The 27,992-nt window shown below is 31.8% G+C and overlaps 1 protein-coding gene across 5 annotated transcripts; it reads right to left on the bottom strand.

Moving 5' to 3' along the window:
- Positions 1-329: 329 nt before the first annotated feature.
- Positions 330-26,762, bottom strand: qtc (quick-to-court). Of its 5 annotated transcripts, none has more exons than XM_036357973.2 (8): positions 26,396-26,762; positions 16,168-17,253; positions 16,001-16,075; positions 8,192-8,541; positions 7,166-8,117; positions 5,890-5,988; positions 3,168-3,257; positions 330-1,045 (listed from the first exon to the last, which is right to left on the bottom strand). In XM_036357973.2, the coding sequence occupies exons 2-8, from the start codon at positions 17,230-17,232 to the stop codon at positions 842-844; spliced, it is 2,835 nt and encodes a 944-aa protein (XP_036213866.2). In that variant the 5' UTR covers positions 17,233-17,253; positions 26,396-26,762; the 3' UTR covers positions 330-841. The 5 variants fall into 5 exon arrangements, with proteins under 5 accessions (XP_036213866.2, XP_036213867.2, XP_069963516.1 ...); XM_036357974.2 differs by lacking the exon at positions 26,396-26,762 and adding an exon at positions 23,400-23,624; XM_070107415.1 differs by lacking the exon at positions 26,396-26,762 and adding an exon at positions 18,473-18,778.
- Between the last annotated feature and the right edge of the window lie 1,230 nt (positions 26,763-27,992).

Raw genomic sequence — 27,992 nt, forward strand, 5'->3', positions numbered from 1 at the left:
AAAAACAGAAATACGCCTTAAAAAATTAAACTTTCAATTTTAATAACTATTTAACGCTGAGGCTTACGAAAAAATTGTAAGCTACCAATTTTGAATTGAGGTGTCTACTAACCAATTTTTATAATAGTATAAAGTGATAAAAATTATATATTTTTTGATTCACCCTAGTATGCATGCATATATTATATTATGTTTTAAATTACATTTGAATGCTATTGCCAATATGACTAAATTTTCTTTTTTTCCAATTAAAAATTTTATTAATTTTAATTTTTAACAGGACGTCAATATCATTTCAATATTTTCATTTAACATAAAATAAATGAAACTGAGATTTGCGATTTTATTTCAATTAAAATAATCATTTACATACATTCTACATAACGTGCTAAAATCAACCCCATAAAATATGTATTATAAGAAATAAACATGTGTAACTAAAAACTTTACGAAATTTATTTTAAAACATTAAAATAAAATGAAAGTTATAACGTTCGCATTTCGAAATAGTTTTTTTTTTTTTGTTGTCTTATTTTCTCTTTACCACCCACTGTATCGTACGTAACGCTACATAGTCGTCGACTATACTTGCATATTAGTAGTATATATATTTTTATAATTTTAATTAATTTATTTGTCCTAGAAATATTTGCATTTTAAAATATATATCGCATTTCTAATTAAAAACTTGTCTCAACCAAGCTGTCAAAGCTGAATTTGGTTTTCGAAATAGCTTCGTCTTTTAAGCATCCTTGCTTCGCCCAACTACTTGCAGCTTCTAATGTAGGTATTTAAATATGTGTGTATGTTTAGCAAAATCCCGCTACTTTGCTCACGCTTTCTACTTGGCCGTGCGCGCTTTGTTGATGTTTGTCTTTTCAGCCTCGGTGAACTCCAATATGCTCTCGATGGCCTGCAAGTGGCCCTGCGAGTTCTCCTTGTCGGTCAAGAAGTAGTAAATGGCGCTCTTAAGGAACTGCAGCGTCACCTCCGGGTCGACATGCGTGCGATTCTTTTGCGCCTCTAGCAGCCGTCGATAAATTGTCTGCACGTGCGGGAAGGAAGGGAAATAACAGTATAAAATGAGCGCGTTTCGTTTGACGCTAAATTTTTGTATATTTACATACATATTTTTTTCTTAAAACAAAAACTTAAAATTTTCATTAATTTTTCGTTAAATTTCAAAATTAAATGAATTAAATTTCAGTAAAAAAAAATTAAATTTTTACGTGTAAAAAAGTATTTACATTAAATGAACAAAACAATTTGTGCTAATTGACTGCGAATTTGGTAATCATGAAAATTTCAAACCAATTACCTACAAAATAAGTATTATATGCGAGAATTTGTAAAAAATGCATGAATTTATAAATACATATTTATATTTACGAGTATGTTGGTTTGATGTTTTATGAGCATTATTACAATGAGACATTTAGATTGTAGACATTTGAGATTATTATGAATATTACCAGACATGAATATTAAATAGTTATTAATGGGTGATGTGATTTTAAACCTTTGTTTTTTAATATGACATGCTAAATATATATATTTTTTTTGGTTTCGTTGCGCTTTTTTTAATATTATTAGAAACTGGCAATACCTTTAATGTACACTAAATGTTGATATAATTATATCTCTTGCGACTATTAAACGCCTAAATCATTCAAAAAATTATAAAATATAATAATCTATGATTACAAGTGTAAGTTAACAGGGCACTACATACCTTTATCCATATTTTCTTTCAGATATTATTATGTTTACGAAAGAAACGCAAATAATTGCTTGAAATTATACAGTATTTAAATTTAACTTAAATTGAGTCTCAATTATGTAAGTTGAGATTTTGTATGGTATATTTAAAGGGCTATAACCACTTGCAAATTAAAAAAAAAGTTTTGTATATATTTCGTATGTACATATATTTGAGAATATTATCTGAAAAGTTGAAGTTGATCCGCCAAATAGTTGCAGCGATATGAGCGCATTTGTAAGAACTTAGTGTGATCGACTCACAAAACTTTAAACGGAACAGTTGGAGCATTGATTTGAAATTTTCACACGCCCCTTATAAAAATATTTCTCAGGTGATGATCGAAAAAATAAAATTTTTGAAAAATATCTCAACTTTTAAGCCAGTCTGTAGTGTAAATTTTTGCGCCAAAAAGTCGTATTTTGCCGACATTTTGCCAAAAATCAAAATTTTTACAAGTTCTTCGATCATTAACTGTATTAATCTGGTTTTTGGATTAGAGAAAATTTTTAGCAGAAAAATCTTCTTCACTGCCAGACACCTTTTATCGAAGGTCCTCCTGGAATGGAATAAAACTCCACTTCAAAAACAATTCAAAAAATCGAATCAAAAAAAATGTTTCTGACTTCTAAGTGGATATAATCCCTTAATATATAAATACATACGTGGATATGTTTATTTATAGTATAATAATTACTTTCTTAACATATTGTAATTTATTGAACTGTTGTTCCTTCCTTGAACTGTTGCTATCCTTACATTAGCCGAATATGTCAATTTTATGACAAAATGAGTTCTTTGCCTATATTTTGTAGTATTTTTCGTTATTTTGATTAAGAAAAACTTTTTTAAATGCAAAAAAACTTTTTTAATCCAAAAACAAAATTATATTGCTAAAAATATAACCTCATTGATCATTTAAAAGCGTCCTCCAAATTCTACCGACTCTTTTAAGCCAGAATAATCTAAATAAATATTATATTTATTTATACATGATCTTTAATAATCCACACCTTATTTAGCCGACGCCACTTCCCAGAGATGGTACGAATGTATGCAATGTACAAAAACAACAATACCGCCGTGAGATATGAAAATTCAACCAAAGCACCGAAGAAATCAAATGACAGGGTACGAAAAGCAAAAATGTGGTACAAAAAAAAAATCAATCATGAACACCAATACCAATACAATACCAATACAAAGTACAAATAAGCGCATGAAAAAAATTAAAAATAACCCAAACAAATGCCGAAAAGTAAATTAAACAACAGAAAGCCACATATTTTAGTAAATTAAAATATCTATAATAATAAATAAAAATAAAAAATATATTAAAAATTAATAGAAAAACAAATTAACGGAATATTGAGGAATCGGTATACTAAACTACGAGAAATTTACAAACCTTCCGGGCGCCAAGAACCCATAACGAAATTGCTTCTTTTGCAGTAAGGAGAGCATGATTACTGCCGCTTTCTTTTCTACACCCAGCTGCCTATAAAATATATGTAGTATATATATGGTAGATATTTTTTTTTTAAGATACAAAAACATAGTATGTCTGGTTGTAGTAAATTTTCAAAGAAGTTTCGTCTCAAAGGAAATATTGTAGTATAGAAGTGGTATGTAGTAGATAATTACAAAGTTTCACAACGAAGTTAGTTTGACTAATTAAAAATAGGTAAATACGCAAAATTCTAAATTAAAAAAAAAAGATCAATTGAAATTTGTTAATATACTCATATGAAGCAAATCAAGGGTATATGCCTAAAATATACATAGTGTCTTTGTACAATTACTTTTCATTAAATGTATAGTTTTATTAACAAACGTACTTTGCACAAGTTAGTTAAATAATTGTTTTTTTTTTCAACTGTAGACATGCAGTTCACTAGTATTAAGCAAATATTTGAAACAAACCAATATTTATTTTGCATTATTTTTCACAGCTATTGCTAACGTTGTGTGTATGTATATAATGCTTTCAACATTTTATTTATAGTGTATTGCATTTTATTAAATAATAATAATAGTAATAGTGTTTTTTTTTTTGTTTTAACCATGCCCTCCTTGCATTGCCACACTCAATAATGTGGCACAATTTTCATAATGTTTGCACACAGCGGGAAACCCCAGCTACTTTCGAAGCGGGACAAACGAACTTTGTTATTAAAAGCTGATAAAATGTGGCCAATGAAAAGTTCATAAGTTTAGTATGGTAAACTTTTAAGATTTAATTAAATTTTATTTCAATGTCACGCTGTATTAGTAATAAGCAAATTTATTAACTTTACAAAAATTGTCAGAAAAGTTAGAAAGCTGTCAGAAAAGTTAGAAAGCCTCGTTGTTAGTCATATTTATAATTAATATACTAAAAAAAATACCGAAATTTTTTAAAAGTTTTTAAAAATATTTTTTTTGTTTTTTTTTTTTTTTGTTCTGCATTCTATTAGTATTCTTATTTTTTTCTATATTATGCCAAAGGTAGAACCATAAACTGAGTCTGCGATAGTAAATGGGGCTTGAATATATTCATATGCTTGTAAAATAGTAAAGTAAATTCCTAGAACTGTAAAAAAAAATACTACTTGTGTGATAATATAAAAATTATATAAAAAAAGTTTATTCAAGAAATATGTAGAAAAAATTCCAACCTCAAATATAAAGAATATCTAAAGAATATATCAAAAATATCCGTTTATTTTTAACGTAATATCTTATTCAAGAAATTTGCCTAAAATATTGTATGAAAAATTATTAACACCAAGTAAAGTTATCAACTAATTTCTAAAGAAACTTTTAGCAAAGTTGAATTGCAAGGTTTGAAAGAGTTTAATGTTCATATTTGTAATTAATAAATTAAAAAAAAAATTAGAAATTTTCTAAAATTGTTTAAAAATATTTTTTTCAGTTTGTACTCTTATTTTATTTTTAATTTTTGGTTTTTGTTTTTTTTTTGTTTGGTCTGCATTATATGACTATTCTTCTTTGCTTCATACCTATGTCGATTTCTTAATAGTAAAATATTATTATACAAAAAATTGCAGCAAATATTTTTTGAAAAATTCCTAACCTCAAATAGATATTATAAATAATTTCCAATGAATTTCTAAATTTTATTTAATATAACTTTACGCAAAGACATTTTATCAGCTTTTTTCATGCTATATCATTCAATTACACTTTGTTATAAAATATTTCTTATTCAAAATTTTTTCTTTCTAATTAAATGAAACAATCTTTTATGCAACGCTTTGCAGAAAACTGTCAACATTTTAATTGAAATCAGAAAATTATTGTGCAAATATAATAAAAATTAGAAGCACAAACATTTAAACATAAATAAATAATTGAATATGCATACACTTCAAATAATAAAACTAAATAATTTTAAAAAAAATTGCACAGTTAAAGTTTGATAAATAAAATGGTACTTAGTAAATATTATTTACGACGCGACTAAATACATATATGTATATATAAAATTAAACTAATAATCGTTGCCATAATATGCTATTAACTTTTTTTTTATTATAATTTTTTTTTTCTAAACTACAAGCCATATAAAACATTTAAAACTAACAACTACCAAAAATTTTTGCATTCGCTTCGTTATGCATTTGATTGAATAATAAAATTTGCTTGCAAACAAATTAACTCAAACAAATTTTTATGTTAATTCGAATTAAATGATGTTATTTATGGTGGTGATTCTCTCAAATAAAAATGAAATGTTAATAAATAAGGCAAAAAATCAACAATCATAAGGCAAAAATTCAATGAAATTTCTTTTGCTATGCTTTTTATGAAAATGGTTTTATGAACTATGAATTTTATATTGCTGTCGAATTACCACCATGCAACAGTTGCTCTGCTAAGCTGTCATCACTCACATTAACAAATTAACATAAAAACCAACGAATTATTCTCCTACGAATGCAATGCAATGTAGTGCTTGAACGCAACTCGTGATACATATACTGTTACATATGTATGTAAGTACAGTTGTAATGCGCATTATGATATATATGCAATACACAAAAAACACTTAAGAATCACAATGCAATAAAATGTAGTATGCAAAATAATATTGAAAATAGTATAAAGAATATTTTGAAAAATCTTACGCGTATATTTTCCAATTCATCTTGTGTACTCTGCAACTGATGCAACAATTCATTGATGGAGACCTTGTTATCCGGTGCTCGATAAGCTAATTCGAGAGCCTGTCGTTGGATGAAAAGGAAGCAGAGAAAAAAATACCGTTAGCATCCACGCATTATGTAAATATAGTAAAAGGTGGGGAGGCGAGCCAGTGATACCCTACACACAATTCCTCGAAAATAATGATGGAAAGTTAAAATTTGACTGATTCCTATACGTTTAACGGATATCTGAAAATGAAATTTGAATATATAACTATATTCGTGAGGTTTGCCAAGAGATGATGTAACTTGATTATTATTCCATTATTCCATTGTTTCAATATTCCGAACATGCGACTGTCCTTGTGCGTCTTTAACAGTTTATGCCATTTAAGAACACACAAGAAGACCTCGCAGAATCTTTGGGAGTAACTCAAGCAGAAATTTCAAAACGTTTGAACAGCCTGAAACATTCAAAAGCAAGGAAATTGGGTGCCATATGAATTGAGGCCAAAAACGTTGGAAGATGATTTTGTATGTCAAATATGCTGTTTGAACGCTACAAAAAGAAATCGTTTTTGCATCGGATTGCTCTTGGTGATGAAAAATGGATCCATTACGATGACCCGATACGAATATGCATAACGACAAGGTACTGCTCTGTATTTGGTGGGATCAGAAGGGCATGTTGTATCATGATCTTCCAAAATCGGATCAAACCATTCATGGGAAACGATACCGACAATAACATATCAAACTGAGGCGAGCGAATATCGAAAGTGTTCGGAATTTACGACTAGACACGAAACAAAAATGACAACGCTTGGCTTTATGTTGCAAAACCGGTTAAAAACTATTTGACAACCAGTGGTTAGCAATTTTTGCCTCTACCATTTGCAGACTACCATTTGCTTCGGTCGATGCTTCTTGGAATAGGGTTCACATCAGATCAGGATATCAAAAATTAGCTTGATTCATTCCTGGACTTAAAGCAGAAGCAGTTCTTTTGGAATCCAATCCACAAACTGCCAGAAAGATGGGAAGATGTTAAAGCTTCAGATGGGTAATATTTTGAATAATACTATTTTACATTTTTTTCTTAAACAAACGTTCAAATTTTGAAAAACTTAGCGAAATTGCCATTATCTCCTGAATCTAGAACACATACTCTTTCTAGTATCTACGTTAAACCTTAAAGTGTTTCTACATTTCTTCAGGCTTTCAAAAATATTGAAACACTTATCCTTCGACAACTCACCTGATCAGCGTGAGAAATACGCTCTGCTTCCTGTCCCTTCTGGTACATATGCAAATACATTTTGTTCTGCTTATCCTCATGTTCGGCCAATTTACGTTGCAAGTCCTCCAACTGTTTTTCCAACTCACGAATACGTTCCTTGGCGTGCTCATAGTCGGGTACAATGTCGGCATAACGGGTATTACACTCCGCCAATTTTTGCAATAATGCCTCCACTTTGTCATTGTGTGAACGTTTCATCTCGCTGCTGGCACCATCTTGTGTGCGAATCAACTCTTCGATTTTCTGTTCATACATGCGTATAAGTTCCTGACGCTGCAACTCATAGTTTTTGATGGTGGCTGTGTAGTCTTCTTCGGTGTCATCACCAGCAGCGCAGGTCTCATCGTGACATTTACTGTCGTTGGCGACAATTGCCTCGTCACTACCACACGCAATATCCTGTGTATGGGCAACATAAGAATCCTTCGAATGAACCGACAAATCTTCGAAATGACCCGAATCGGCAAAGGAACTTTGCATTTCCGAAGTCAGTGGTTGAGTGTGATGCAAATGCTGGCTATGTGCATGATGATGCAAATGTTGATTGGGTATATGACGTGGACTTGATTTGGACGCATCATCGACCATATCAACAATCGGCGAAACATCCTGCGACGTCTTTAGTTCAGCTTCGCGTACAGTAACAGCATCGCTAGAGGCTGAACGCTCTTCGGGTGAGCTCAGCGAGGCTTTGAATAGACGCAACTCGACAACTTCACGTGTGAGGCGCAAAATTTCCGAATCTTTCTGTTCGAGATCTTGCCGCGCCATACAAAGTAGCTCCTTGAGGCGACGTATCTGACGTGAAGCACGTTGCGTAGGTGTTAAATAATCGGGTCCCACCTGACCGGCATAATTGGAGCAATGTACAACGTATTTCATCTTGCGGCCGCTAAACGTAGTGCCATTACTGTGGACGGTAAGAGAGACGATACATTAGTTAAATTCGCATGTGGGAGCAGTGTTAAGGGCGCGTAGACTTACCGTGCAACATAGGGATGTTCACAGGACATGGTTGAACGGCCGGAAGTTGTGGTCGCAAACGAATACATCGAATCTAAATCATCGTCCAGGTACGTACACGGTGAATCCGGTGTGACGGGCGGTGTCTTTGGCGTTAATTTCGTCTCCTGTACAGCAGTTGGTGAAGATTTCACGTAACGCGTGTTGGCTCCAACGTAATTTGGCGTTTTTGGTGTGGATGCGGTAATTGCCGTTATCCTATTGCCGACGCTTCCGCTTCCTACTGGTGTGCCTACTGCTACTGGCCCTACTGTAGATTTCGTTGTCGTTGTTGTCGAACGTTCGCTGCCAGTACCGTTCAGATTCAAAGACTGTATGTGCGGCGTGGAGAAAGGTTGAAATGTTATTAAAGTGAAAAATTAGTTTTCGGGCAGTGAGCGCATTCGACGCCCAGCGGACAATGGGCAGCGCGCAAAAACACAAACAAACGTGCGCAAAGCTACAATAGTTTTTAATTTTTCTTGTATGATTTGTATGTATGTAGACATATACTAACAAATTAATGTTTTCAATACTTTCTATTCATGTATTACCAGCTAAATTGTGTTGATTTTGATAGTGTGTGCTTGCTGTTGTTGCTATTTTTGTGGTTAATTACTACTAAGCGGTCGATTGGCTTGCAATTTTGTTGTTATTCTATTTTTTCAATTTTTTTTTTCATACATTTTTTGTTTTTACAAAATGTGAAGGTAACCGACGCGTACTGGGTATAAGTGGCAGCGACCACTACAGCCGCGGACTACTCACAATGTTTATGACGAACTATTTAGTTACTTGCCGCTGATGAATTACTGCTGCAAGCTGCGCAAAAATGCTTGCAATGCTTAGTGTTGCTTAAAATGGTAATCGTAAAGCAAAACAGACAGCAAAATTAGGTATTCAATGTTTGCGTGCCGCAGTCACCGCGGACCGCGCAAACCACTCGAGCGAAGTTCGTTTTTTGTTTTTGTTTTATAATTTAATTTCATTTTTTTTCATTTTGCCGATGCTGCGGCAAACTGTAAATTGAGAAATAACCACATGAATCGCATCATTCGCAGCGCACTGAAGTCGTAAAATTACTTCTGCTACTAAAGCTTAAACCTGAGCACTATTAAGTGATTATCGTACCAAAAAAAAAAAAGACAAAACAACAAAAACAAAAAAATATTGTAAATATGTAATTAGAAATAAAAGAAAATCAAGTGCTACAAAATAGTGCCGGCGAGCTCATTTTAATAGCTGTAACATAAATAGTTGTGGTCAATTTTCTGCTCGAGTGATGGATGTGCCGATAAGCTGAACCAAGTCATCGCCGGGCGGACGGACGGCAGTTAAATAAAACAGTAAATTGATGAATGGATATACAAGCGAAATGTAAAACTTAGATTAGCAAATTAGTGTTCCCGTTTTACAGCGTGTGACCAAAAGCAAAAACAACAACAACCGCTGCTCTGGTGCACTTGATTGGCTCGACGGTCTGCGCTTAGTCCATCACTTTTTAACCACAACACCATTCAACCGCAAAAACCGGTAATTTCTTCATAATTATTTAACGCCTTTCTTGTTGTGTCTTTTAATGCTTCGCTCTTCCGTGGCCGTTAGTAGAATTGTCTCAAACTCTACCTAATTTTTTTTGTCTTCCAACAAGCTTTTACCGACTACAACTTAGACACTCAAGATCCATGGAATGTCTATATCATGCTATAGTAGAAACATTTTCTTCTAATTGATTGAGAATTTATTTTTCGTACTCCCATGCGAGCCGTCTATCCACCTCTGTTAATGACGAAATAGCGCATGAAAATCATCGTGTTGGCATCAGAGAATTTGCAAAGATTTGCAACATGTCTTATGGATCGACTCAACTCATTTTGGTATGAAGCGTGGGCATTATATATTTGTACCAAAAAGCCTGAATCTTTTGCAAAAACGACGTCGAATAGAGGAGGCAAAAGAGATGTGTGAAAACGTAGCTGAGAACCCTACGGGTGTATGAATATGAATCTAGCGAATGGCGCTCCAAAAATGAGCCGAAACCGAAAAATCCAAAATTTGTTGAAGGTACTCCCAACAGAGGCTTATGTATAACAATTGCATGGAAAATTGGTTTAAGCGTTGGCATGCTTATATTGGTCCAGAGGAGCCTATTCTAAAGGCGATAATAAAAATATATATTAAAATACGTGAACTTGTAGTTCTTTTAGTTCGGGTCATTTGATTAAATGGTACATACGAGTATGTCATGAGGCGGATAAAAAATTCGGTATAGGATCAATCGAGTATACAAAGAGGAACAGAAATTAACTAAGAGGACTTGAGCGATTAGTTAATGTTTTGAAAATTATCACGACACTTTGAGAGAATGATTAACGGATTCATTTGTGTTCTTGTGATGAATAGTACTCCCGACAATAAAATAAGGAGATGGTTTTCGCATCCAGTGGATCGCTGAGATTTATTTTTGTTGATAATGATGACAGATGATTAATGAAATAACTTCTTAACCAAATCATATCATATATTTGATAAATTAGACTATTGTGGTCCGGGCAATCAAAAAGCAGCTGCATTCTTCAACAGAATCGGAGGATATCTTATGTACATTTATTATTATTTACTTAGATTTATTATTAATCGATAAAATTCTTATTGATAAAATAATCATTTCATTGATGAATTTCATTATGCTTTTAACTTTTGGTCTATATTAATGCAGCTTTATGGCAATTTGGGAAATATTTAGTTTCTGTTGACTTAAGAACACACATTATATATTATATTATATATATATATATATATATGTACATATGTATGTATTTGCTTGACCTGCTGTCACTGCATTTTTATGGACGGAAATCAAGAAATGAAAATGGAGCTGATTTGGTTTAAAGCAACGGTTTCTAAGTAGGCTACATTTATTTGAATATACCTATACACACGGCGCATATGTATACATATACATATATACATTCATATATATTTACATGTACATGAATTTCAGTTTGTCATAAATATTAACGACTAGAATTAAAGTTGCCTATACTAGATGAATGCAAACATATGAACAAATTTTTATGTAGGTATTTATTTTTAAATAAAAAGTAGGTTAATATGTTTCAGTGCTGAATTTCTTCAACCATACACCATACCATTTACATACATACCAATGTGGATATAACTGTAGATATAGAAAAGCGAAAAAAGATGTGAGAACCTATGCAACTATGCGACGAGAAAATACTATATAAATTAGTAAAGTATGAAAAGGCATATATGTATGTAAGTACTACCAGCTTCTTGTATGTAAAGTCATTAGGTACATATATATGGGTAGATGGGTATGTGCTTGCAAACATTTTATGCGAATTGTGTTGCAAAATATAAAAGCGAATAAAAAAGAACCTTTGAAAATGTGGTCGTGTCAAAAAACCTGAATGAGTGACACTTTACCTGCCATAAAAATAGGCTTTTCTTTACACAAATGTAAGCACATACATACATATGTACATGCATAAGTGTATTTGGCTTATTCATTACTGCCCCGTAGGAAAAAGTAAGTTCACACATACATAGACTTTTTTATAGGATTTGTAAGAAGTTATAAAGCACGTTGGATGTAGGTCCGCGCCAAAATAAAATAAATGAAATACTAGTGCTGTATCGTCAGGTAACGGTAACCGCTTTGCTTTCAAATAAATCATCAGTTAAGTAAGAGTCCATTTCAACATAAATAAGGAGAGAACTAGTCAGAAACTCAATTTTTACGTTATTTACTTTTACGCATAAAATTAACCTATAAGGCGATTACCAAGACTTATATGGTGGATGACAAAACTTAAAGCCAAAATAGAACTTTAATGAAAATATTTATCTTTAATTTGATCGGTCAGTTTGTATGGCAGCTACCTATATGCTATAGTAGTCCGAGCTGAATAATTTGTTCTGAGATTGTAGCGTTGCCATGAACAATAAGCTATGACAAACTTCGTGAAGATATCTTGTCAAATAAATAAGTTTTACATACAAGGACCTGATTTTGATCGATCAACGGTTCCGACAAACAAGCAGTTTCTTGGATAGAAACGGACGTTTTCCAAAATTTCAACACGATATCTCCAAAACTGAGTGACTAGTTCGCGTATATACAAACAGACGAGCATGGCTAAATCGACTCAGATCGTCACACCTCCAACGTTTTCTTCTGGGTGTTACAAACTTGGTAGTAAACTAAATACATATGTATGTCCTGTTCAGAGTATACATATTTTATGGCGTAATCATTCCCTGTGCTTTTCAATTGATTTTTATTTTGAGAACATATTTAAACAATTACGTTTTTGAACCAGGAATTGATATATAATCTGTATATAATAATTTCAGTATTTCGGTAGCGATAGTGCAAACCTTTTTTTTCAAAAATGTCTAAAATGTCGTAGGCTTGAAAATATTAATTACAAATTTCCTACCAGCACAGTTCAGAGGTTCACATCCGTGTATTTATGTGTGTATAGTGCATATGTCAATTCCTTTTTCAACCATAGCGCAAGCCCAACCAAGCGGCTAGAAATTTCTTTTCAGTGCTGATATTAAATTATGCAATTACTACAACACTTGAAAGCGCGAAACAAGTCTTTATTAGAAGGTAGCCTGAATAGTTGCGCTAACGGCCGGAAAGGTATGGAGGAGCATCAAGTGTGCTTGCGCACATAGAGCACTTGTACACGTGTGTGGGCAAATAATTGAATGCTCATAGCACAAAAAAAATCGATTTAAAAACTAATGACAACTTTATAGCGTGCGCCTAGACTCATCCATGCATACATACCTATGTACACAAATATAAAAAATATGAAAAAGAAAGTAACTAAGGAAAATATTTTCAATTAACACGAACATATCTTACTTTTATGAAAAGGAAAGCGATGGAAATGAGAACCATTGATTGCTATAATTTAAATGAGTGCATACAACTGTGAACGTATGTACATATGTATGTAGTAGCGCATTAAAACTTGCCAGCCAATTTGTTGTGTGGACTCTCGTTATTATCCTGCAAGGTTTTTGTGATTTGGCATTCTGCCAGTATTTCAATAAAAATCCATTAAGGGAACAAAACTATAAATTCTGTTACAAATCAGTTCGGGGCGCTGAATGCTACGAATCACTTGATAATAGTTAATGAATGGGTTATTTACAATTTTATCATTAATAAAATGATTTGAGATTTCATATTTTAATGAGCAAAACAGACACATACAAATAACGGTATTTTTGTATGAAATAAGTAAATCGATATGCAGGATAAACAGCATTGAAAACGTAAGGAAGAGATTGATTAAAAGTAAGGACATGCCAAACCAACGAATTCTAACTATTGGCTTTGTACAGCTATTCTCTGCTATTGGTTTCTATTTTTCGTTAAACAAAAAGACAACTAACACATTTTATTGTCTCTATTTGTTAACTAAAATTAAAAAAATATCTTTTCTACTGAAAACTTGTCACAATTTACCATCGATTATATTGAATCCTTGATATTAGTTTCGCGTAACGACATTTGTAAAATGCAAACGTGTGTGTGAGCGGCGATAAATGCAAAATAAATTAAATATATAAAATAAAAATTAATACAATTCTAGACATTTGAAAAAGCTCAACAACACTTATTAGCAGTTTATTTATTATTATTTTGGAACTTGACACTTGCACCACGCCAAAACAGAAAATCAACTAAGTATGCACCTGAGATTTGGTCGCTACGAGCGCCAAACGCCAAGAACGTACAATCAAAGGAATGTCAGGAATTGTTGAAACACTCATTTTATGAGTGTTATTTTGTGTTACTTTTCACTACTTTTTCTCTCTCTTTAAGTAAATACGAGTACATATACAAATTTCCTAAAGCTTATGGGCTTTTGTTTTCGAAAATATCAACAAAACTAGCACCCTTAAAAATATTGTAATAGACTTGAGTGCGTGTATAACTGAGAGAGAAAATGTGAAAGATGAGAGGCCAACTTGGTGGTGGCAAGCTCTTCGCATTTCACCGGAAGTAACAGCACATAGAAGTACGAGTATTTTTCGTATCCAGTTGAAGTTCCATGTTTACAAACAGATAACAATTTTTCTTTTTTTTAAATTTATTTTTAAGTATATATGCAGTGTGGGGTGATGGTTGGAGCTGTATGGGGAGTTTTTTCGTTTATTCGTCCTTTACTCAAACCTTATTAAAAAAGTTAAAGCTATGAAAATTACCATTGTTTGGGACAAGGTGATGTAATAACAGCTGTTACTTATAGTAAAATTTCTATAGAACTTACAGTAATTTGCAATAATATATAAATATTATATTATACATATAATATTATATTGTATGTAAAAATTTACAGAATTATTATTTCAAATTGTATATTTTCTTTTTTTTTGTTAAACATAAAATAATAATGTTTTAGAGCAATGTGACGGTGTTATATTATATAATACTGAAGGAGTTTTAGATACAAAATTATTTATAATTAACTATTTTATCGCTTTTAATTCACTAATGAAATTGTATATAAACTCGATGGACCCAATCTGAACAATCGTTTTAAGCTTTAAGCAATTCCTTCACTCTTCTTGAATTCTAATAAAAAATCTAGTGAGTGTGCTATGAGTACAACTAACTACCGTCCTCGATTCGGTACTTCTCTGCTTGTTAATTTGAGTTTTTTACTTTCCTGTTAGAGAATCATTAAAGTGGTATAACTGCAATATATGTAAATGTGGTTGATATCAGTGGTTTGTTCGATACACTACTCTCTATTTAATTATGCCCGTTTATGTGACTTATAGCAGTTGCTTGTTCGATACGCTACTCTCCAAAGTTTAACTTAATTTTAAGTTGAAGATAAATGATTGAATTAGATTTGTTAGAAATCTTGTACGCTGCGAAGACATTTTAATTCGCCTTAAATGTAGATTAATCGTACTATTTTAATTAATGTTGTTTTTTTCTAATATTTATTTAATATTTGAACTTCAAAGATAAATGTCATCATTAATGATGTAATTAATTCGACTATATTACATACATATGTTAGACCTTGGTATTTTGTGTTTTAATATTTCCGGCATGTACGGGTTGTTTTGTAGCGAAAAAAATTAAACAAATCAAAAACGGTAAATGTGGAACTAGCATATTTAAACTGAACTTGAGTTCGTAAGTTATGAAAATATGTAAATTAGATATTTTGGTAATTTAAAAATAAAAAATAAAAATAAAATAAATAAAAAGTAAAAATTTTTCTACATATTTATTTAATTTAATAAAAAATAACTAAATTAACAAATAAAAACTAAATAAATTCTTAGTAAAAGTTTTAGAAATAAAAAATTAATGTAAATATTATATATAAAAATATTAATTGTAGGCACTGTAACCTTATATTGGTATTGGTGTAGAGTTCGCAGGCTGCAAAAACAAAACCGATGTTAAATACAACTCTGGGAGGTCGTTAAGCTCTAAGGAGTGCACATACAAGTATATAAATATTTTAAAATATCAACACCACTACAAACAAACAGCACGAGCCGAAAAATTCTCTTCTCCAACACACTCTCCTGTGACCTAAAAACAACGCCGCACACTGTCAATTTCATATCTAGAAATACAACTAGTCAAACAATTTTTTTTAGCAAATTTAGCAAGTCTTTTACAACCATATGGCAAAATGAAAAATGTTTATGTATATATAATATAACATTGCCCCTGTGCGGGTAAGTTGGAATAGTATATTTTTCGCTTACAAATTCTTTCGACACTGGTGTCAGAAAATCAATAGAACTCGTAACTCCCAATCTCATAACGTATCCCTTTCCCAGCTGGTTAAGAGCATTTAAAGAATTTGCAAATAAATTTGTTTTAAAGCAAGAAACGCAAAATATTTTAATTAAACTAAAAGCTATTTACTCACCATTCTCTGCATATCCCGGTCAATCCTGCGCTGCTCGCCAACACCATCACTTTTGTACATTATGTCATTTCCTTGCATAAAACCATTTGGGACGGCACAGTTTTCACCACCATTCGTCTGCAGCTCATGCTGCGTATCCGTAGTTAGAAGCGCCACATTATCCACTACTGCAGTGCCTTTAATTGCTGTCTCGGTGCCAGCTCCAGAGTCAACAAATGAGCCGCCTCCAGTGCCTTGATCCTTTATTGCATCCGTTTTGGACGATTTTTGTTGCGAATTATAATTGTAATTTAGGTAACTGCGACGCAGCGATTGCGAACGCGTTAGATTGCCAACTGTGACAGCGGGTGTTTGCGTGGACAACGCCGAACCAAACAAAAGTGTGGCCTTGCGACGCGTTGCCGTTGCTGTTGCACCCCCAAGCGTACCGGCTGTGTGTGTGGCGTGGCGGTCGTATAATTCTTTTTGTTGTTGCAGTTGGTGTGTTTCAAGCACTCCTGTGAGCGGGTGGTTGTAGCGGCTAACCGTAGAGTTTGGCATATTGCTCAGGTGGCGCGTGCCACGTTCCATTTCCACAAAGTGCTCACTGCAATTGTTTAATAGATTTGACTTTGAGCCGCGCATGCGTAATGACGCGGAACGACGAATTGGATCGGTTGAGTGCAATAACTGTTTCAAGTCTCTGTCATGTGAGTGCTGTGGCGAATGTTGCTGCTGTTGTTGTTGTTGCGGTTGCTGCAAGTGTGGTATTTTACTCGTGTTCGTCGTGAGTTGTGTTGTTATTGCTGCTGAAGGCAGTTGCTTGATTGCTACATCATTCATGGCAGCCGCTACAATATTAGGTGTTTTTGCTGATGTTGTTGTTGTACCATTTGTTGCTACAGCCGTCATTGCATTAGTTTCTTTCACAATATCGGTTATTGGGTTATTGTTACTTATCACCGCTTGCTTTGCCTCAGCCATCATCTCGCTCAGGCCCCCACCAGCATCGGTCGTTGTTGCAACACATGACGTTTCGACAACCGTCGTGGCTGTCGCTGTTGTTGCCGTTGACAATGATGTCATTGATTTGTCACGTCACTGCAACTGTAAAAGACGAGAGTAGTTGTACATGTAGTTATATTTGTGTGAGAGTTTGAGCTGCACGGCATTTCAAGAAACTTGCAGTGGAAAGCGTCAAAGTAAAATCGAGCTATTGCAATTGGCGCAACAGCATAAAAGCATGATTAATTAACTTAATTATTATGAAAAGCAAAAAATTGGCTGTCGGCATCATTTGGCGCTTCTCAGGTCCAGCTAATTAAAACTTTCATTTGTGGCGGCTGAAAAAGCAACAACAAGTGTAGTGAATGTCTATTTCATGTTTGAAAACAATTTATATTTTTTTCTTGTAATTACTTCACTTCTGATTTTCCTTTCCTTTCGAAAACCATTTGCTACTCTATACGCCACTAATACGGCTTATTAGATACTAAATTATGCGATTTGCTATATAAATGAATGTAAAGTAATGAGCAAGTAATACAGTAATTAATGGTTTAAAGGCAGTGGCGATTAATGAAATCAACATAAAAAAATAATAAATAAAATAAAATGTACCTATATATAAAAAATTTAAAATTAATATATATAAATATATATAATATGTTAATATTCATTTTTATAATTTCAACTCAAATTTCAATGTTCACAAAGGCTTTATTTGGTTTTCAGTAGTTGAGCTTCTTCGAAAATCTTTCTACGCTTTGTTTAACATCTGATCAAGACTGAATCGGACTGGTCAATTTAAACCGGCACAACCGAATCGATAAAAAATATTTTCCTAGATTGATACAAACTTTTTTATGCAGTTTGATCTCCATATGTCAATTAGTGTGTGTTTGGCAGCTGTTTGTTTATGACGCGAACAATTTGTCTGACGATTTTTAACATGGAAAAAAATTCAACACAAAGTTTGCTTGAAATTTTGTGTTACCAAAAGAATCATGACTGCGGAGTCTACTTTATCACGAGCACAAATATTTTAGTAGCAGAAAGCATTCAGAGAAGGCGGTGAAGTCGTCGAAAACTTGCCACACGCAAGTCGTTAGTCCATCTCTGTTAATGACAATAACATCAGAAAAGCTAAAGAAACAGTGCTTGAAAATATTCATATTGGCATCAGAGAGATCGCAGAGAAGCTCAAAATGTCTTATGGATCGACTCAACACGTTTTTGTTAATATTTGGGGTATAAAGCATGTTAATTTTAGATTTGTATCAAAGAGCTGAAGGTGCCATCACATTCTAGCATGATCGTGACTTACTTTTTGGCTCAAAACGAAACGAAAGTCATTGCTTAGCCATCGTATTCGCCAGATTTCACACCCTGTTTTCTGTTTACAAATTTGAAAAATCCACTTCGGGAAACACGCCATATGTCCATTGATCCAATATATGTTATAAACACCGCCAGACAAACTTTTCGAGTCGTTTGCTTCTCCTTTATAATTTCAACTCAAATTTCAATGTTTACAACGACTTTATTCGGCTTTCAGCAGTTGAGCTTTTTCGAAAACTTTCTATAGCTTATATAGCGCTAAAACGTCGACTTGAGTTATATAGTAGGAGGCGTGAGTACGGCCCTCATGAGTTAAGTGTCGAAAAACAAGTTGTATGCTGAGTCTTATACCAATACAAAATCATCGACGTTTCCAATAAATATAAGAAAAAAACAATAAAACCAAATAATCATTAATTTTACATATTATTACTTCATAAAGCTCGCTGAGGATTTTAGAAATCAATAATTGAGATACGCACTTCAAAAAAGTTCAATATTTTCATAACTGATTTCTCTGACAGAGCGATTGTCTAAGGCTTTAAGGCAATAAATTCGTATGTTTTTCTAGAAATTTTAACAATACCAACGTAATTTCGGCCAGTAAGTAAGTAAGAATGACACATATAGACAGTTTATCACAACTATATTATTTACTATATTATATATATATATTATTATATTATGTACTTGTATATATTATAATATTTATTAACGCAGACCAGTTCCTTAAACTCAAATTTCCACTCTAAGAGGTGATATGAGGATGAAGCATACACAAGAGCCATTAGTAGAAACGTTAGTTTGTTATAAATTTCTTCACGACATCGAATGACATCTCAATTACATTTTAATTATTTCTTTAAAGCAAAGATAGATCCCATAGCTAATTGCATTAATTAAAACAGAAACAAGAAAAACGTCAACTTCGGTGCAGCCAAATGACTATGACACCCTTCATATGTAGATGCATTTCTTATAACATAAAAGGGTATAAAAATATCTTTATATTGAACTTAATCAGCCAGTTTGTATGATAACTTTATGCTATAGTGGTTTGATCTGAAATTTTTTTCGAAGATTATATTGTTACCTTGGACAATAATCTCTGGCAAATTTCGTGACGACATGTATATTGTCAATTAAAAAAGTTTGCCATACAAGAACTTGACTTTCAACGATCAGTTTGTACGGCAGCTATATGTTATAGTGGTTCGACGGTTCCGACAAATCTGGAGCTTCTTGGAGAGAACAAAAGACGAGTGCAAAATTTCAGTTTGATATCTCAAAAACTTAGATACTAATTCACGCATATACAGACAGACGCCGTTTCCTGCTTGGTGTCGTAAACTACGTGGCAAACTTAATTTGTATACACTGTTCAGGGTATAGCAATATTTAATATGAAGTTATTGTACTAAAATAGTACTAATATTAGTAAATTATAATGGAATTTGTTATACGGGAAATTAAAAAATTACCAATTAAGTAATAAGTAAATTAACTTTCCTTATTTATGAACTGATCGAATTAACACAAATAGAATAATAAAAAAAAAAACTTCCTCATCTATTAACGACTATGCAGTTGCACAACTGATCATGTTGCATACACACATACATACATGTTGGTATGTTTGTTAACGGACGAACGGTTTTCTTTCAATTCAGTCAATGCATACACTTTCGAGTATAAATCACCGGTTCAAACAAGTATTTGCTACCAATAAATTTGCGCAAACACGCACGTAAATTCATCAACTGGCTTTGTTACATATTTGCAATTTTTTTTTCTTTGTCTTTTTTCTTAATTTATTGTACATTTTAACGCGAAAATTTTATTAAAATTCCAATTAATTGCGTTGCTTATTTGAAAAGTGAAAATCCGAGACAGCCAATAAACTGGAACAACGCGGTTTACCACGCATAAATGAATAGACGAAGTAAATAGGTATGTATTAACTGCATCAAACATGTAGATATATATGTATGTCTATAGATAATTTTTAAAACTCACAATATTAGCTTAAGCGTAGTAAATAAATCATACTTAAGAGCGCGCAGACGATGAAACGAGATTTTAAGCAAACAAAGCTACGCTTTTCTCCACACTTTTGTGCAAATTAGAGTTAATTGCAGTTTAGCGCTACAATGAGCTTACACACTTGCCACAAGCTAGCTATAAAATGTACATATAAACACATATATTATATACAAAAATATTTGCTTTTCTACAATTTCGCTCGTGTTGCTTGTAAATTGTGCATATAAAGTCGTATTGGATGAGAAATGTGGCAACCACATACCGACCAAGTTGTCGAAGGAAAATGAACTAACCATCATTGTGCGCTAAGAGTTATATCTATTATAAATATACATATGTATGTATATATAAATATATATATTTATATGTACATATGTATATAACAACACACGTTTTTAGCTGTGTAACATGCATTGTATTGTACATATTGAGGCAACAAAATGTGCAATAAGTAGTGTAGTACAAGCTGAAGATGTCGAAAGATTTTCATAACCACAACAACGCAGCGGAATCAGCACACTTTGCGGTACATTTTGACGTTCACACCGTTTGTGTTGCGTTAAAAAGTAACGTAAGAAGCAACAACAACAAAAATATTGAGAAAAACAATGCGAAGTGAGCAGTGGTAAAAGCCGTTAAACTAAAAGCTGCAAGACCGGAAGCTACTGCAGCGCAAAAACACGTGAACTTCCTGTATAACGCTAATGTGTTAATGTCGTCGTTTTCGCGCTTTTGCTGCCGCACACATACGTACATAAATCAATGGTAGTTTTCAATAATGCAATTAATGGATATTCCAACTTTCTATTTATGATATACCTATAATACATATGGTACATACTACATACATATTTATATACAAGTATATAAAAATATTTTGGTTGAATGAGGCGCAGAAAGGGTTAGAAGTTGTAAGTTCGTAAATTAATTATTGATTCATTGTGTTTAAGGCATTTAGTTAAAGCATAATTTATTTATTAATACTAAAAAATATAAAAATACAATAACAGCTCTTTGACTAATAGTTGGTCATTATTTAATGAGTCCACTTTGTTAATGTATATACTTGTAGTTAAATGAATGTTACTATACGATTATGCATAGCTTCAACTTAAGCAATTTAATTATAAAATCATAATTAAATGGATTAATTGTTTATATGCTGTACTTAAATATGTATTTGAACTTATACTATACACTACTACAATTATTTATGCAATATTTTTTCAAGGCTTAAAAATTGCAGTTAAAAATATTTTTAAAGAGCGTTACCACTTGTTTAAAAATTTTAACTCAATAAACAAATTACATCATTACTATGATAAAAATATTTTATAAAACTTAATATTTTTAAAAACGCCTACAATTGAAAATATGTTTGAAAAGTGTTGCCACATGTTCGATTTTTTATTAGATTGAATGGATAAATTGGAATATTAATATAATTACACAAATAGGTATACAAAATTTACAATTGAAAATATTTTAGAGATGGGTTACCACATATCTGAAATTGTTTATTCGATTAAATTGATAAATTGGAATACTATAATATATTTAAACAAACAAGTTTAAAAAAAACTTACATTTGGTATTAGTTTTGAAAAAAATGTGGCAAACCTTTTAAATTTTTTTATCAAATAAATTGATATATAATATAATATTATAGCATATATAAAGAAATATTGTAGTTTGAAAAAGCTTAAAATTGAAAATATTTCTGAGAACGGTTGCCACATGTTTGGGATTTTTCAATCAAAAAATTGACAAATTGGAATATTGAAGTTATATTTTAACTGATTTAAGTGAGAGATATTTTTTGCAGAGTTGCCACCTATTTGAAACGTCAATCATAACAGATATGATAATTGTACTAACATTAACGTTTTTGTAAAACAGTAAATGAAATTTAAAAATTGTTAACACTAAACAAACAGATCGAGAAGAAGAAGAATTTTATATTATTGTATGGTATTTTTGTGTAAATAAAACTTTATAAGCGAACGCACCAAAAAGATATCAGTTAAAGGGAAACTTACATATGTTTCTAAAATACATACGTATATGGAATGTAGTATACTACATACTTGTATATACATATATATAATAAATATATAAGTAAGTACATAAGATAAGCCATTTATCTATGGTATGTTCACATTGCGTTTTTTATGTGACTGATAATCACCTTAAATCAAAAAAATATTTGGCATATTTCCATAAATGTATTTACAAATACATAAGCATTTACATATAGTAAAGAATTAAGGTGGTCGAACTGCTCTAAATTGTTATAAGGGTTAAAGGGAGTATAAGTACATAAAAATTACACAAATAATATGGTAACACCATTGTTAAATAATTTGTTTTTTTATTTTACTTTTTACACCTTGAACAGGGTAGTTTAAGTTTGTCACGACGTATGTAACACTCCGAAGAAAATGACGGAGACCCTATAAAATGTTTGTATGTAAATATTGCTTAATTGATTAGCGTGACAAGCAGAGTCGATTTATTGTAGCTATGTCCGTATGTCAGTCGTCTGTATATATAAGAATAAGGTTCTCAGTTTTTGAGATATCGATCTGAAATTTCGCACACGTCCTTTTCTTCCCAAGAAGCTGCTCATTTGTCGGAACCGCTGATATCGAATCACTATAGGATATAGCTGCCATACAAACCGTTTGATCAAAATTAAGTTCTTGTATGGAAAACTTGTTTAAATGACAATATAACTTCGCGGACAAAATTTAGGTTCACCACAGTGAATGTGCTTTAAATAGCCGAATAAAAGCCATTTTCATCTAACCATCAAGCAATATTCTGTTATTTATATGCATCTTGAAACACTCATCATTGTATTTATTAACCTTTTGACTTAAGTAGCACTTTGGTTTAGTAAAAATTATGGTTTTTGCTTGTTTTTGTGATAGAAACACGAGCTTCACCGCTTTTCACGACGAAATGAGATGCTTGTTATAAAATTACAACGTGAGCCCATTACGAATACAAATTAAATACCCGAATAGCTTTTAGACCGCGATACTATTGATCGTCTGCGGCAGACGGCAATTTAATGTTCCCACAGCACAGCGCTATCGTTGTCACAGTTTCGTATGTTTTGCGGTTTTTTAATATTTTTAAAAGCTCAATTAAAACATTCACCTCTCCGTGAAGTTTATTATAGGCCCGTTTTGTGTGAATGTGTTTGCACAGTAGGGTGCGCCAAATTTTTTAAAGCGTAAAATTTTCCTATAAAAGATTTTAGGTTCTTTGGAATTTATGATATGTGATATGTCAATATGAGAAAAAAATTAAGATATAATAAATTAAAACTTCTATATATAAATATAATTAAGATTACAAAAAAAATTCCGGTACACACACGTACAGTTTTATAACCTGAACAGAGTATATTAAGTTTGCCACGATGTTTGTAATACCCAGAAAGAAACGTCGGAGATCCTATAAAATGTATATCCAAATGATCGGCATGACGAGCAAAGGTCGATTCAGTTATGTCCGTCTGTATGTGCATGATACACGCAAACTAGTCCCTCAGTTTTTGAGATATTAATTTGAAATTTAGCACATGTCTGTTCATTTGCCGGAACCGCCGATATCGGACAACTCTAGCATATAGCTGGCATACAAACTGAACGATCAGAATCAAGCGCTTGTAAGAAATCTTTTGTATTTGTGAAGGGTTTTATAGCTTCGTTGTAACCGAGGTTAATTTTTATTTCTGCCTTTTTTTCGAATTTAACTTCATTTCAAAAATTTAATATAATAATTTTTATAAAGAGAGAGAGAGAGATTCGTTAGCATACTATTTCAAAAATTCACGTTACTATTTTTCATTTAAATATTTTTAAATTAAAATCGCGAAACACATTTTAACCACTCTTCGAGTGCTGGCCTATGTAGATAAGGTTCACGTGTTCCCTGCGTTTGCTCAAAAGCACAATTACAAGCAGTTGTAGTTTTCGCAGTTTAAAAATATTATGTGGTCCAATTAATTCTTTATTGCTCAATTTACCTTTTCAGATCTTATTTTAAATGTCCCAAAAAAGCTTTCTGAACACCAATTGTTTAAATGACAATTGTTGCAATTTTGCTTATCAGTTTGTTGTGTTGTTATTATCTCTCATTGCCGATAAGATTTTGAGACCTGATTTTGAGCTGTAAGGAGCTTTACACACACTCTCATACCTTAAATGGTCTTTTCTATTATTAGGGTGGCCCAAACTCAATACAGACGGCTGTGATCGATAATTCTCTAATTCGAAGTAAAATTATGTGAATTAAATTTCACTTTAATAGCAGAAACATTTTAAGAGAGGCAATACTAAATATTTTAGGAATTTTGACCGATTTTGTGCATGCAAATTTGAAAAATAAAAGTAATATACTATGAACATATGTATACGTATATACGGTACATATCTTTATTATTATATTTTATTCAAGTGTCTGAGTTTGTGAAGGGTGATATTTACATGTGCGAGCAATTGTTATTATTTAATTTCAGCTGTGTTTGACCTACAAATATTGTAATTTTTGCCCTAGTTCGTTTTCAACATTCCAATTTAAATGGAAAAATATATAATAAACGAAATGAAGCGTGAAACATATGTATCTACATACATACCTATATACGTACGTCGTTAAAATAACTGGTATTAAAATAACTAGTGCTGGCATGTATTATTACACATACAAGTTATGTTTTTTTGTTGTTTTTGAACAAAAAAGGTTTTCCATACCTTTATTGTCTTAAGCAACTTTTTATACACAAAACAGAGTATATCATGTTGCCACGATTTAGCTATTTCCGTCTGTCTGCCTGAATATACGCGAATTAGTCCCTCAGTTTTTGAGATATCGCTATGAAATTTTGCACACATCTTTTACTCCCCAAGAAACCGCTTATTTGTCGGAACCGCCGATATCGGACCACTATTGCATATAGTTGTCATACAAACTAATCGAACTAAATCAAGTTATTGAGTGGAGAACCTTTTTTTTAATAAGATTTCCTCACAAAATTTTGCACAGATTATTATACAGAGCAGTACTACAATTTCCGAACATATTGTTCAAATCGGACCGCTATAGTGTATACCAGCTATACAAACTGAACAATCAAAATCAAGTTCTTATATGGAAAACTCTTTAGTTTGACAAGATATCTTCACGAAACTTGGCATAAATAATTGTCCGGGGCAACGATACCATCTCCAAGGAAATTTTTCAGATCGAAGCAATATAACATATAGCTGCCATACAAACTGACCAATCAACATCAAGTTCTAGTAACTTATTACTTGTGAAAAGTACAATATTATAGCTTCGGTGTAAACGAAGTTTTTTTGTTGTATTTTTTTTTTTTAAGTTTTTGAAAAAATATATTTTTTCATATGCACATGTTTGTATGTATTGTCTTTAGTAACTTTACATTTCACTTTAGCATTAGTTATTCGTTCACATAGTATTCGTTTTACTTTTAAGCTTCTTTTCATCTGAATTTATATTAACTATGACAAAAATACTCCCCGAATAATGAAGATATTCTGTAACATATAATTATTTTTTAATTAAAACTCATTTTTCTTTTTATTTAGAAATCAGTTACTCATAAATGGTTTCATAGTAACAGAAGGTTTATCTTTTGGTTGAAGTAAAAAGTAACTGCTAGCTACCATAAGTGTTAATATTGACATTTTTCAATATTTCTGCTATTTTTAAATAGCTTAGGCATGTGTTTGGCTTCTGCAAATGCAATAACAAATCTTACATGGTAAGTCTGTATGTATATATATGGTTACGTATATATTGATATTAATAATACCATCGCAGCGCTTACCTGTCAATGTACCATATAATAAGCGAAGGCTGCAAATTTTACTTTATACCTTTATGTTTTTTAAACCACAATGCAGTCTGTCAACGGACAATTTGCATCGTCAGCAATCAATATACGATCAAGCACATGTGCCACATATACAAATGGATCAACATTTGCATTCGCAAAAGTCTTTTTTCTCGCAAAATTTATACAATTTTCATTTTTAAACTTAGCAATTTTGTCAATTTGTATTTTCCAATCACTAATGTTTTTTATAGAAGCCAAATTTTCGAATTTTTAAATCAAAGTTTAAGTTATTAGTTCAATATTCACTCTTTCACTACGAGAGCAACAGCGCTCATCCGGCAACAAAGTGCAACTGAAACTTTTCAAACTTATTAAAACACAACAGCTTACTAAATGGCTCAAGTCGGTATGTAGCAATGTGACTTGCAGTCTACGATTGTTGATTGTACAGAAAAACCTAAAAAAAAACTGTAACAAAATCGTGGAAAACAGAACTGTTGTAAGTCATGGCAAAATACAATAACAAAGTAAAATTAACCATAATTAAAAACTGAAAATGCCAAGAAAACACAACTGAAAATTCACGCACGCACACAAACACACTACTATATGTATACATTAGTACCTTAAGTTTAAAATAGGTATAATAGCAGAAAAAGTCAAAAGTTTGTGAGTACATGGTGTGCAGTAACGCTCAAAAAAAGCCTCCAAGCGTTGGGCAAACATGATACATACAAGTGTACTATGTATGTGAATCAAAGAAAGCAAAGACGATAAAAGATATTAAAACAAACTTGCAACTTGATAATTATACTTATGGTACTTGTATTTATACTAACTACCTAGTATTAAAGTGCCCTCTTTTCAACCAATCTGCCTCTTGAATGTCTATCTGTGTAACTGGTATAGTTTGACTGTCTGATTTTGAATCAGGCGTTGCGGTTTGTGATCCAATAAGTGAATGCGCCACAATTCAAATGAGCTGCACTCGACTACCCTCTTCATACATACCTATACATACTATGCACATATATACATATGTTAGATATTTAAAATTTGTTTGTTAAGTCACAAAGTAACTCATATCTAATAGCCATTATAAATCGGATATAGATAGAATCGCACAGCCTACCAACAGCTTTTTAAATATATAAAAAATTATATTTACTCATATAAATAACTAATAAAAAATTTCCTTTTACATTCTCTGAATTTTTTGTTAATTTAAATGTATTTTTATTTTTCTATTCTTTTATTTATATTATTTTTGTTAATGAGTTGCCACCAAATTTCTAAGGCGAGTTCGTGGTATACATAGCCATGTGTTTTCTTGCGGAACGATATTAAAACGTTCATTCATATATATACATGCATTATTTCATTTATATATTAATATAACTACATATTTGTAATACAAAAATATATATAACATAAAATTAGAAATAGTGCAATTGAAAGATATCGGCATATTTGTCAAAATATTACCTAAAAATACAAATAATTTTAAAATACAATAATATATAAAATTAGTTGTTTCGTTACAACGGTGTTTCCTTTTAAAATGTATTTATTTTAAATACATGCCAGT

Source organism: Bactrocera oleae, chromosome 3 (genome assembly GCF_042242935.1).
Source record: "Bactrocera oleae isolate idBacOlea1 chromosome 3, idBacOlea1, whole genome shotgun sequence".
Lineage (NCBI taxonomy): Eukaryota > Metazoa > Arthropoda > Insecta > Diptera > Tephritidae > Bactrocera > Bactrocera oleae.

Excerpts from the sequence above, each read along its gene's own strand:
- qtc (XM_036357973.2), bottom strand. The coding sequence starts at position 17,232 with ATGACATCATTGTCAACGGCAACAACAGCGACAGCCACGACGGTTGTC. Across the intron at positions 16,076-16,167 it reads ACCGGGATATGCAGAGAATG|CTGGGAAAGGGATACGTTAT; the intron begins GTGAGTAAATAG and ends GCTCTTAACCAG. Across the intron at positions 8,542-16,000 it reads CACCAGTGTCGAAAGAATTT|TCTTTGAATCTGAACGGTAC; the intron begins GTAAGCGAAAAA and ends CCGCACATACAG.